This window comes from Vanessa cardui, chromosome 8, assembly GCF_905220365.1.
Source record: "Vanessa cardui chromosome 8, ilVanCard2.1, whole genome shotgun sequence".
Lineage (NCBI taxonomy): Eukaryota > Metazoa > Arthropoda > Insecta > Lepidoptera > Nymphalidae > Vanessa > Vanessa cardui.
In genome coordinates this window covers 160,547-174,502 of record NC_061130.1, presented here as the reverse complement: position 1 = coordinate 174,502, position 13,956 = coordinate 160,547, and the positions used below count along the sequence as shown (strand labels likewise).

Below are 13,956 nucleotides of genomic sequence, written 5' to 3'. Positions count from 1 at the left end.
TACCTTCTCCGATAAGTGTCACGGTCCATACTGTGTTATCATTACAAAAATTAAAATACTGTAACCAATTTTAACGAATGATTTTTTCTTTCAAATTATTTTAAACACGATATTAAATTTGCCAAAGCTACCAAATTTGAAAAAAACTTAACATTTCTTAATAGTGACAGATTGACGATATAAATTATAAAAGGTCAGGATATCTTTAATTTTAATTAATAACGAACTTTATTATATACTACGCAAATCAAAACTTAAATGACTATACTTAAAAAAAACGTGACTGCCATTAAAACCTGTCTATAATAAGCACAAGAGATAGATCTGATAATTCAGTCATTCACACATGTATTACTATCACTAACTCACTCAATGTAATAAGATAAATTAACAATTTATTTAAAATCATATTGTTTTTAGAAACAAAATAAGAAGATTTTTCTTTTTTTTACTCAGAAAGAAAAGGAAAGGTTGTCATTTGTCAGTGTTTCTATTCAATTTATTTCTACAATGTATCCGATTTAGTGGAAGTGGATAGGATAAAATTTTGACATTTCTGAAATTTCGGTGGCTCCGTTTCGTCGTGGAGAAGAGAGTATGTGGGAAATGGTCGTGTTTTAGACTATAAAATAAAACTATATCAAACGTAGCAATTTAAGTTAGGTGTTCATAATTAAGTCATTTGTGTTATCTATATAAAAACCCGTGCCTTTTGTGTGAGTGAACCTTCATTAGATATCTAAGACAGATTTGTGCCCAGGGAGGAAGATGACGGCTTTTATCTACGATAGTGTTATGGTTTCTGTATAACAGTGTTTATTATTCAAAATGACTACGACTACAAAATCGGCTAAAGTATCTTTGAAACCGATTGAAGTACCTAAAGCTTTGCAAGAAGGAGAGAAATTCATTAAGTGGGATGAGGTATGCATTTCAGTAATGAAATAGGATTTGAATGTTGACTGAATTATATATCTAACTGACAACAGTAAACAAAACTTAAGGTTTCGTGTGTTTTTAGTAGAAGAATAAAGTTATGTTGTTATTTCATAAATATTTAATAGTTGGGATGACTTATGTTAACATATCAAATGTTATGATTATTATTTTTTTATTATTATTTGTACTTATTACTATTAATAAGTTGATTGCTAGAAGGTAAAAAGCTTATTTCATAGAAATTATGAAAATACATTGGTGATATGTATTTGAGATATAGCTCATATTAAAAAAACTTTTTTGTAAAAAGGTAAAAATTTAATTATTTACAAATATATTCTACCTTCCAGTGTTCAATAATTAACTTAAATTGCCAACAAAATTAATAAATTATAGACATCATTGACAAATAATTATTGGAAAAAAATATTAAATGGTTTTGAATCATTTTGTATTAAATAAACACAAATCACAAATTCAATTTTTAGTAATCAGATGATAAGGATTATTTTCGAACACATTAAGCTTAATGTAAAACAACATTATTTATATAGTTTATGTTTTATTACTAACCATTATTGTGGAATTTTTAATTGTCATTATGATAATCAATCAAGGTTTATTGTGTTTTCTTATGATTAACATTGCCTTTTAGAATGACCGAATAAAGTACATAACAATATTAGTTTGTATATTGTCTAGCTGAGTCCGAACTCGCATTTTATATAGAGTTACCGTTCTGATGAAATATACAAATAAAAATGGCAATATATCTTTTTATTAGAAGTAGGTTGATATCGGTTCAGTCATTAAGCAAATTTTAAAAATCATTACTTTTTTAAATAATGTATTCTGTATGATTTTTTTTCATGAAATCAAAATTATATAATCATCAATTAATAATTCACAAACCTGAATATGTATCATTTCAATACAGGACTCAGGTACGGGGCTCCCGGTCACTCTACGAGTGGACCCTAAGGGGTTTTTCTTGTACTGGACCGATCAGAACATGGAAGTGGAGATGCTGGACATTGCAACCATCAGAGATGTGAGGACTGGAGTTTATGCTAAATTGCCAAAGGTAAGGTTAGATACTATGTAATGCATACTTTGTTATCAAGGTACCATAAGCTAAAAACTAAAGAGTAAGCATTTAATAAAAGTTTTAAAACTTTATTAATTTATTTCAAAAATAATTTCGAAATATCTTTCCAACAATGGAAAATACACACTCCACATTTTTGAATATGCCCATAATAAAAGTGCTGAGAAAGTAAAGAAAAAAAAAATGGCTACCTTCATTTGAAACTATTTGGTTGAAGAATTAACCAGCCCTCCTGTCCAGTAGTGGGGGCGGAGTTTGTTTCCGTCAATATTTTTCGCTGTGGCTCTGACCCTTAACATTGCCCCCAATGTGTCAATGTATGTTGTGTGTACTACAGCAGTTAGTCTTTTTCCGATTTTCAGAACAAATTGTTATGAGCTCAATGAGGGCAGAATTTTAGATGGTGGTAGAAATCCATTTTGTAATAAAGTATTATGAGAATCGTGCTTGAAAAGATTATGTATAGCTATGTGGAAACTTTAAGCAAAGATGTGGCCCTTATTTTCAAAGGGGAGACTCAAAGCGCATTGGTGTTCCCAGCTGGTGCCTGATTGCTATGCGAAGTCATCAATCGTTTAAAAGAGTACTATTATTTCAAGGGACGCAAACTTCTCTTCGGTTGGTAAATAAAGAAATCGTTTCTTTTTCACTCTTCAAGTTTTATTTCGAACTTTATCGTGTAACGTGAGCCAAAGGCGTATCTCAAAGTTTTTGTTCGGTAACTTCCTGAGAGATAACGTCATCTGGACGCAAAAATATTCATTTATAAAAATGCGCGATTTCTGTCTCCTGTCACATCTGCGGTTTAGACTGAATTTCATTTAAAATTTTGTGGACAATGGCCTGATATGCCGCGTACAGAAGTCAGACACCACGAAAAAATTAAAAAATATTATTATCGTAATCTTATCTTTTATTTAGCCGACCCGAATGCTATATAGTTTTGCTAAAAATGTAATAATTATAAATTAAATTTTCGAAACTATAAGAATATTGAAAAATGTGTAACTCCTGATAAATATACTTTTCAGTTAGAAAAGTAAAACAACTTCATTAAGAAAAACTAAAAAATGTCACTGATATTGCACTAGCCGATAACGGCATTGAATAATGAATCCATCAACTGCAGTCCTTCTTCTGTAAATATTTAAATTAAATAACATATTTGATGAATAAGCTTAGCTTTCTTTAGCCTACTAATCGACATATTTTTATTTTTTATTTTGCGAAATGCTGAATAATTTCAGCGGTATTTTCCTTAATTGTTAGCAACTTTTATTATTTTGACAAAGAGTATGACAGTTCCCGGTGGCGTTCATGTCTCAATTATAAAGCTATCTGCTACATTAATATGACAGTTGGTCAAAGCAATTTAAATAATGGTCTAGATAAGAGCTACGGTGTGTTCTACGGTTATAGTTTATAACTTATTCGTGTCTATTGTCTTCACGTGTCGCGTGTGACTAAGACTAACTAACAAAGGCATTATCTCTTTATGGTGTTGTAGTTGTTTTGCGAATTTTAATTAGTCTTATAAGAGAGCTAAGTAACAAACGAAAGGGTTTCCATAATGTTCACTACTAAAATTATGAATGCAAAAAGCAAAGTTGTCTCGTATACGCGGTAAAACATTATGAAGAGTTATTTATTTTGATTTTCAGCGGCGATAGGACAACGAGCATATCCGTATGGGTAGGGTTGCTAACTCAATAGCTTTTCCATATGCAAACGCATATTTTATATGCTGTCTCTGTGTTTCGGTGGATGATTGAGGCCATGTAATTTGACAGGAGGAAAAAATAATATCTTCCACGGTTAATATTGGTGATGTGTAAGCCTTCACTCCGCCATAAATAAATAGTCGACTGGCTGATACAGATATTTATTATTTTTTTGCATTGTAGTTTATCATTTTGAAGAATTGTTATTGTATTCTGAAATGGACGAGCGCTATGTTTTATCAAAGAAAACTCGTAGCATACACTCCGTGGCCAATTACATTTAGATTGACACGCTGCGTAAACAATCACCTTTTCTTTATAATCGTTGGCATTCATTAATAATGGCATTTTGAGAAGAGAGCAGACTAGAAGACAAGCTAAAGTAAATTCGAACTTAAAAAAGTTTAAAGTAGACTTTTTTTTGTCTTAAATTTTCGCGATTAGTACACATTTAAAAAAAAACTAGTTATTACGGATTTTAATCGCGTATATTAATTCGTGGTCACGGGTAGACTCCCGGCGTCTACCCGTGACCACGAACGCTGTAAAGTGTTCGAAACGTCGGGATGTCCAAAATAATTAATATACGCCATTAAAATCCGTAATAACTAGTTTTATTTAGAAGACTTTTTTTGTTATATGTTAGTGGACGGGCAATGCGCCACCAGCGTTGGGAGATGTCATGTCCCTTGTGCTGGGGTACTCTGTTCATTCACCCTTCACCAGAATACAACAATAATGAGTTTAATAATACTGTTTCGCGATAGAATATTTGATGTAAATAGTTGTGCAAAGTTCTACCGCAAATTAAATTCTTGTCAGTCTATAAGATATATAATACGGCCATGTTAGTTTCATGTTTGTTACTTGTTTGGAGACCCGGTAAAAGAAAAGTTTTACAGCTATTTTTCAAAACTTTATTCGAGCTAATATAAAACTAAAAATTTTAATTATATCACAGTCTTCTTGTTTTATTGATATAAATAGTAAATAACACAATCGATATTATAAGAAAATTTATATGAATTTATAAAACGTCTGTAAATAAAGTTATAAAAGAAAGCAGAGTTTTCTAGAGCAGCTAATTTAAGAATGGTCGAAGTAATGTTCCAAGTTTTCCTGAAGGGTTCACGTGTTTTCGTATAGTTTTGAAGTAACGAGTATAAACTCTGGTTTCCATGCGATAACAAAAGCTTCCATTCAACGAATGCCGCCCTTGACACACAACACGAGACAATGGAGTGACATTGTATTTTCAACGCAGTCCCGTTTAAACAAGTCACTGAATCAAAATCTACAAGAAAGATGTTATTCTTTCGTTCGTTTTAAATAATATCGTTCGTCGCAGTCGCTACAGCGTATCGTTCTTTGAGTTTAAATAACTATTATAGAAATGTAATAAATTGTAGAAATGTAATACATCACTCAAGCGAGCTAAAATTTGGAATGTGTAACTTACATTGTTAGTAAACATCGTCTCTCGAATCTATGATAAATGTGCCTAACGGTAAGTATAACATGATATTTAATTCGATACAGATTATATTGTTTTGTACATTATATTACTACGATATATATGTTAAGAAAATAGAAACCCCTCTTTGATATAGACCATGTTTGTTAGAAGTGTGTATATTAACAATTAATCTTGGTTCCATAACGGTATTACGGCATTTTTCTAATGGAAGCGTTGGTCATCGGACGTTATCACAAGGAGTGGTCTTTATAGCCGTTTTCACAGCGATACATTTACCAAACGTTGTCGGAGAATACCGTTACGCCATTAGCGATGGAAAGCTTTAGAAATTACCGTGATTATTTATACCTATATGTGTATACGTTTACAGGCTAGTATCGTTTGTTAATTATTTATGAAGTAACTGCCTATCGATTTGTCGATGATATTGTTTGTTTTGATTTTTTAGAACGAAAATAGAAAATTCTTATGTAATACTTTTAGTATTAAGTATGACAATATATTATCAACATCGAAACTTTGTTCATGATGTGAGATTAATACAAGAAAATAATACATCTCTTTTAAAAGTTTTGGTCTTAATGTAGTTTGAGGAGACGTTTCCTTTTGCATTTATTTACTTTTATTATCTCGGTAAAGTGTTAACATAATGCTTATGTTAACTTAATAAAGTGTTCACTTAATTCTTAGTCGGGAGGGAATCGACTATATTGGTATTAACAGTAACGATTTAGAATCAATTGTTTCAAATTTAGAGCCTAGATGGCCCAGTGGTTTGAACGCGTGCATCTAACCGATGATTGCGAGTTCAAACCCAGGCAAGCACCACTGAATCTTCATGTGCTTAATTCGTGTTTACAATTCTTCTCGTGCTCGGCGGTGAAGGAAAACATCGTGAGGAAACCTGCATGTGTCTAATTTCAATGAAATTCTGCAATATGTGTATCCACCAACTCGCATTGCAGCAGCGTGGTGGAATGTACTCCATACCTTCTCCTCAAAGAAAGAGGAGGCTTTAGTCCAGCAGGCTGTTAATGTTGTTTTTAATTTTTTGATGAAATGAGGGGCTTAATATAATATTCAGTCTCTGCGTATAAATACTTACGGCTATACATATAGTATACGTCTGTATAATAGTCTTGTTACTTGTAACGTCGCTAATTACGATGCCATAATATAATTACTGCTACAGCGATGTTATTAAAGGCGAACAAGTAACATATTAGGGCAGATCCATTAATAGCGAAAAGCGATAACGGATATCAGGTTTTTTTGATAACGAAGAGTCGCAGTCTAATATGTTCCCTGAGGCATGAAACGGAAAACAAAACAATTACCGACTTTGTTTTAGTTAACATTTATTTAGAGACAGAATGACATATGTAGTTAGATTAAGTATAGCTCTACATATTTCGTTCCTTAATGTATACATATAATAAAAAATGGAGTGTCTGTTTGTAATATTAAAATAGCCTTTTTTTTACTCAATGCATATATATGTATTTATACACGGTACATACACCAAAGAAACATTTTGTACAATTTTTGTCGGTCTGTCTATCTGTGTGTTTGTTCTGGCTAATCTCTGTAACGGCTCGACCGATTTTGACAGGACTTTCACTGACAGATAAGTGATATAATAGGGAGTAACTTAGGCTACAATAATATTTTTTTTGTTATATTCAAAGGCGTACAAGGTCGCGGGCATAGCTGGTATTCAATAAAAACAAACAGAAAATAGTTATTCTCAAGGTTAGAAGTAACATATCTTGACCCGTATTTCGTGTACCAAAGTGAAGTGTAAACGCGGTTCAAAAGTCTCCGACGTTAAACTTAAGAAACAGACCATTTAAAAATTAAAACCGTATCGTTTACGTGAACTAAAGTTACCACTAAAAGTATTCCGAGAATGGTCGGCGTCCGTTATTTCGCTATGTAAGTTAAGTTTTGAAAGCAATGAGAATACAAAACTATCGTGAAATGAAAACATATATACAATAAAAATATGTGACTATAGATAGTATAAAAAAGGTAGCTTTCTTACCTTCCTTTGAACACTTAACGATTTTCGTGCGGTTTTCTCTTATAGAATAAGCGATAAAAGAGAAATTTGAGGTTTTAAACAAAATACCAGCCGAAATAACCGCGATAGTATGTGTCTGTCTTGCAAGGAGCTCTCATAATGACTATAATTAAATTGTCATTTACAATATCGCATTCGAATGAATACTTTAGGAGATATCATTGGTTTCAAATTATGTGCAACAAATTGTTGGAGCTCGTTAGCCGCAACAAAAATATTTAGACCTTGGTTGGTTAAATTAACCAAATTTACATCCATAAGCCGTTGAAACATTGGATGAAAAGTAAAAGCTTATTAATTTCATACGGCTTGGCAGAGGAGTTTTTCCACTTGAGGGGAAGGTTTTTTTATATGCTATTGGTTGACGGAGGATCCTATGGGCCACCCGATGGTAAAGGGTCACCACTGCCCATAGACAATGGTGCTGTAAGAAACATTAACCATTCCTTTGAACTAAGATGTTATGTCCTCTGTGCCTTTATACTGGCTCACTTACCCTTCAAACCTTAACACAACAATACCAAACACTGTTGTTGACGGTAGAATATTTGATGAGTGGGAGGTACCCACCTCGACGGGCTTGCTCAAAGCCCTACCACCTAGAGCTTACTCTACCAGGTTGTTCCATTGACACTTGATAGATTCTCATCTACCAGTTGTGGGCTCTCACGATATTTTCCTTTGCCGACGAGCACGAGATAAATTATAAGCATATATTAACCACATAATTCATTGCTGCTTGCCGGGATTGAACTCAGAATCATCGGTTATGATTTACACCTTGTCACCAGCACGACTCTACATTTTGATGTACGTGTCGCAATAAAGTGGTGACTCAAAGTAATTTTGATATTTTTCATATTTTTATGACCTACTTTTATGGACCTAAAAATAAACGCTAAGCTCACTTCTCATTTTCTTTATTAGCAAATTGCACTCGTCCGCAGCCGGGGCCGCTCGCTAGTAAAATACAAAAAGTAACTAAAACGCTTGCAGTGCCGGATTCGAAGGCACTACAACCTACCTAAAATGAGTAAGTAATAATAGGGTAATAAAAACGACAATAATCTTGTGTTCGGTTTTTGAAGATGCAAAAGTTTCCGTTATTACATTTTGAGTAAGAAAATAAATCGAAGAAATATGCTGCGTTCATTTTGTTTTAGTTCGATTTTATTTCGGAGTCGTTCTTTCTTCCGATGAAACTGATTAACTTTTCATTGTAATTTAACTCGTTCCCGGCGGTCGAGTAAAACTACTGTGACAGATAAGTATCGAGGTAGAATAAGCTTCGCACAACCACTTTGTGGAACCAGCTTCCGCCGGCGGTTTTTCCGAACCGATACGACATGGGAACCTTCAAGAAAGAGCGTACTCCTTTCTCAAAGGCCGGCAACGCACCTGCAAGCCCCCTGGTGTTGCAGATGTCCATGGTAGTCACTTTCCATCAGATAAACCTCCTGCTCGTTTGCCATCTATCTCTTAAAAAAAAGAATAAGCTCTGTGTCTCGTTGCGTTATTCAGGAAGCTCCCTCGTGCAGAGAAGTGACAATTGGGTAAAGGGTATAAGGGTAGCAGGTTCGGTAACAAAAGTTGTTACGCTATTAGACGGTGTCGGCTATAACACATCGCTGGATTATTTACATATTACGTACTAGTAGTCGCCCGCGGCTATGCTCGCTTTTTAGGGTGGTGTTTGTCATGTCTTACGCAAAAAAGCCTATGTTCTTTCTTGGACTTCAAGTTTGTTTCATACCAAATTTATTCAAATTCGGTTCAGCAGTTTGGTCATGAAAGAGTTACAGACAGACAAGAGTTACTTTTACATTTATACTATTTGTATAGATTGTATAAATAATTCAATTAATGCCAATCATTATTGGAATAAATATTATAGAAATCAATGAATTTTAAAATGATTGATTTAATTAGTAATTCGTGATAACTGCTTTTTGTAATCGACGGTTTTTTTAAATATAATTAATTACTTTAGCTATATAAATCGATTCGTTTAGCGATAAGCGAACTAAACAACAAAACAATAAACATAAAATACAATTATTTAAAAATACTGCTGAGTTTCTTGCGCCGGTTCTTCTCATCTCAGGGTTTTTATTATTAAATAAAAGAATTTGATTTATCGTACATATATACCTACTCGGTGGAAATATTTGTGGTGGCCCGTCCGGCTAGATACCACCCTCGCATATACCTCGAAACAGCAATACTTGTAGTTGCACTAGAACAGCTAGTTTGAAGCATAAGTGAGCCAGTTTAAGTACGTGTACAAGGGACATGACACCTTATTTCCCAAGGCTGGCGGCACATCGATGATTTAAGGAATAATATTATTCATACAATAAGTTTATAACATTGAAAAGCGTTAAGGATATATGAGGAGCGTACAGGATGTTGACTATAGTCAAACTGCTGAGACCAAAAACTTACATAATTAATGGAATTTTAAAATATTTTGTGGAGTGAATACAGGGGTCAAAGTTATCAAATGTTACCTTGTGATTATATAAAAGAGGTAGGCGAAATGGGCCACCTGATGGTAAGCGGTCACCGTAGTACGTAAACATTGGGGTGTTGGAAATTAACCACACCTTACATCGTTAACCTTGAGAATGAAGATTCTGTCACTTATTAAGGTATAAGTATATATATACTTAGTGTCAACAGCAATACTAAGGTGTTGCGATACGGTGGTAGGCTTGGAGGAAAGACTTGCTTCCAAGTGATACATCGCTAAGAATATTATTTTCTATAATAAAGGTGTATAATATGGTACGTTATGAAAGTGCGGTCTGACATCTCCACAAAAGTAAACCTCTATCACTGTAAAGTGCTCTTAAAATCAGCAGCTTTTTATCTGAATAGTGCGACTCTAAAAATAGGTTACATTTGTCGCAAAACTCATCTGCACATTAAATGCGGTTTCGTCTCTAGAGTGTAATTTATTCATAGCAAAGAAAAACGCATATACTATACTCGTGGCCTTCTCGCAAAGTTTTGCACTTAAGCTCTATTGGAGTAAACTGCTGATCGCTACGTTTTAACCTTTATTTTAAAACGTATAGTCTGTACCTGTTCCGTTCGCGTTATTGATATTTCTATTTTCCTCTACGACAAGAATGGCTACGAAAATAGCTAAAGGGTTCATTTTCTAACCTTTTAAATCGCTAGGTGTCTCATACATTGTTAAGCTATTCAGGCTTGCTTCGGTTTTTCTTTGTCGGTGCCAACTCTTTTGATCTTTATTAATATGTCATAGAACTAATTTGAAATCGCAACTTTGGTAGAGATATTTTAATGATATCATATAAAGCTTTTATCTTTATACGTTGATAATGTAAAGACATTTGGCAAGCGTTTGATATTCTAAAAGCACCGTTAATGATGACGTGTCAAATAATCGGACATACGAACTTTTACATTTATTATAATGGGCAAATTTTTACGAATGCTTTAAACTCGGATTTCATAGAAATATCAGACACGCGCCACAGTCTGAATGTTTCTGTAGGAATTGTAGTACTGAAATGTGTAAGCTTCTTCGTTTCGAAACATTCATCGGGGTTTGTAAGTTTAGCGAGCGAGATTCGGCCGAAACGTTGAGTAATGAATTGGAGGTACGATCGGAGTGTTTGATATGTTTATTTAAAGTTGAGCGTATTTGTGGAATTTTAAATGCACCGAGAATGACGATGTTGATATTAACTACCGGCGCCGCTGAAAGATAGATTTTTATTTTATTTATAATCTTCTATGTAGGTTGTAGATTGGATGATATATTTGACACGTAAAATGTTATGTGAATGAAATAAAAAACGCAATTTACAAACCGAGTAATAAATCGTTCGTAAAGAAAATAAGCTTAATTTTTCTGCGATAAACGCGATTCGGGATCGGTCAAGCAGAGCCGTGATCGTTATCGATTCTAGGTCGCAAATTAATTTTAGAAAATTCTATCCCGCAGTAGATCGGCGACGGGTGTGTACAGCGTCGATACAGCGGGACCAAGGCACTGTATGACTTTCAATTTGCTCGAAGGGTTATTGTTCTCGATTAAAATAACTTTCGTTCGATTTCAGGAATTGCGGATGAAAATATTGGCTTTTAATATGAGTTGCGAATTTGGATGAATTATTCGTTCGAAGTTTGAACTGACTTCCTATTTTTCTCTTTGTAACGAAATTGAAATTTGAAAGAAACATTTTCCAATTTTCGTTTCAACATCATAATGCCGCTCAAATGTTGCCATATTATTTCTGTAGAACTAGGTTTGTCACATGAGTTCGATAACAAGCAATTATCGATAGAAGCTGAGTGAGTGATCAGTTCTCTTGTTTTAATCAATTGATCCCTGCGAACGGGACCGGGATTTATCTTGTTATTTAATTATAATTTAAATTGATCATTATGATATAACAAAAATGACATAATTACGCTCAATTATTATTATTGCACTGTCTGTTTGCCTGGAACATTTTAATCGAAAATTCGTCAAATTGTCTTTGTAATTAATCATTTTTTTTCTAATAAAAACAATTTCGTTTAGAATTTTGTGTATTAAAAAGTCCGTATTGTATTAGTCTTTGTCATAAATAAAACTTTTGAATCGCATAACGAATACATCTCGGGAGCGATTTTAAAGATTAAGGAATGGGCGCATCTGAATTATTTTCGCTGTCTCATGAATAAATTCGGCAAAGTGTTAAGACGTAATCCAGCAAAGAGCCTGATTCAGTTTGATCGCCTTATGAATTGGACTTTTTAATGTTTCCGGGATTTTATTGAACGCTTTTTGAAGTTAATTTAGTTTAATTCGCTTTTAAGTGTTTGCCGTACAAAACCCCCGTTGTTCCGTCGGTAATTTAGCCTCTCGGGCGATTTCCTTCAGCGTGGCCTAACGACTCGGACGCTTGTGGTTTTATTATATGATTATTATTTTCCGCTTATCCCACGCTCGATAATTTCGCTGCGTCGACGCTTTACCGTCTTATATAACTACGTGTAATTTATTCGGTCATCTAGATCTTGATCGCGTCGAGTGCGATTCGGTCAAATTATTTGTTACATGTAGATAAAGCTACCATAGCTTTATACATATCTCATAAAGGTACTTTTGAATGGTCATGTAACAACTATAGTAAGTGAAGCTACCACCGCTTCTGAAAGTAGATTCTACTGAGAGGAACCGGTAAGAAACTCGCTCGAGTTACTCTTTTAATCTTTTTCACCATTTTAATAAGAGAGTATTACCTTAAACAACAATTATTTTTTTATAGAAATTGCCTAGAAAACAATAAATACTAAGTCCAAGGCTTTTTCATCATTAATATAACCATTTATTGGTATTTATTTATTTTCCTATATATTTAGCTTTAAAATACATGAATAAGACTCAAATATTAGTTTATTTTTGATAATATTATTGTGACGTGGCGTTTAATAGCCGGGGTAACATTAGAAATATTTGATGAAATTATATATTTTGGGATTAATGTACACTATAATCTAGAATTTTAGATCTAGATCTATCTTTTGTGCTTGTAAAAGCTACTTGAATAAAGTATATTTTGATTTGATTTGTTTTAAATCCGCCGATTTTCAGCCGAGATGGCCCAGTGGTTGAAACACGTACATCTTAACCGATGATTTCGGTGACACCACGCTGTTCCAATGCGGGTTGGTGGAATGCACATGTGGTAGAATTTCGATGAAATTAGACACATGCAGGTTTCCTTACGATGTTTCCCTTCACCGCCGAGCACGAAATGAATTATAAACACAAATTAAGCACATGTATATATAGTGGTGGTTGCCTGGGTTTGAACCCGCAATCGTCGGTTAAGATGCACGACTTCTAACCACTGGGCTATCTCAGGTCCACTGGGCCATATGATATATAATATAAAATAGACAAACTCGTGTCGATAAAATTCTTAAAAATATATTTGCAATGCACATTTGTAATCTCGGCTGCGGTCGCCCGTTTGACCGGAACATCGCTGATATGTCACACGACCCTGATAAATTAATAAGTGGGTCGACTAAAATACCAATCACTGAAATAGCTCGTTTTATATTTTTGTATTGTTGTGACACTTTTAAAAGTTTTCGTTAGCATCGAAGCCAGTTCCGTCCGGTCGCCAAACTTTGGCGTTGGCTGTTGGCTTTGGTTTGTCCAGTAGGTCATAAAGATACTTTGATCTTTGGTCGTTGACTTTAGCCGCGACAAGCTTGTGACGATTATACTGTTTTCCGTCGGATTTTGCTAATTATACTATCTTATGATGACACTGGAACCGTTGGTGTTAATCATTTCAGTAAACGTTGGTAGCGCTTTGTGCAAGCCATTCTGGGTAGCTACCACCCTCATACCACTCATTAGATATACTACCGTTACGCAGCAACATTTAATATTGCTGTGTTTTCATTCGAAGCGTAAATGAGTCAGAAGGCCTACAGGCATAAATGATATAATAAATCTTAGCTTACAAAGCTGGTGGCGCATTGACAATTTGGGTCGGGGTGGGTGGTGACCACTTACCATCATTGACCCATTTAACCATCCGCTTATATTACAAAAAAGATGCTTTCATTTTGATCGTTGTTTGTCGAC

The 13,956-nt window shown here is 34.1% G+C and overlaps 1 protein-coding gene across 4 annotated transcripts in view; it reads left to right on the top strand.

Annotated features, from left to right (window-relative positions):
• Window positions 1-514: 514 nt before the first annotated feature.
• Window positions 515-13,956, top strand: part of LOC124531925 (1-phosphatidylinositol 4,5-bisphosphate phosphodiesterase classes I and II) — an 89,633-nt gene continuing 76,191 nt past the window's right edge. The window contains exons 1-2 of one of the 4 annotated variants that reach the window (XM_047106495.1): window positions 515-924; window positions 1,877-2,023. In XM_047106495.1, the coding sequence (XP_046962451.1) occupies window positions 829-924; window positions 1,877-2,023 (243 nt within the window). In that variant the 5' untranslated portion in view covers window positions 515-828. The remainder of the gene's footprint in view (window positions 925-1,876; window positions 2,024-13,956) is intronic. The other 3 variants (XM_047106496.1, XM_047106497.1, XM_047106498.1) reach the window with 3 other exon arrangements.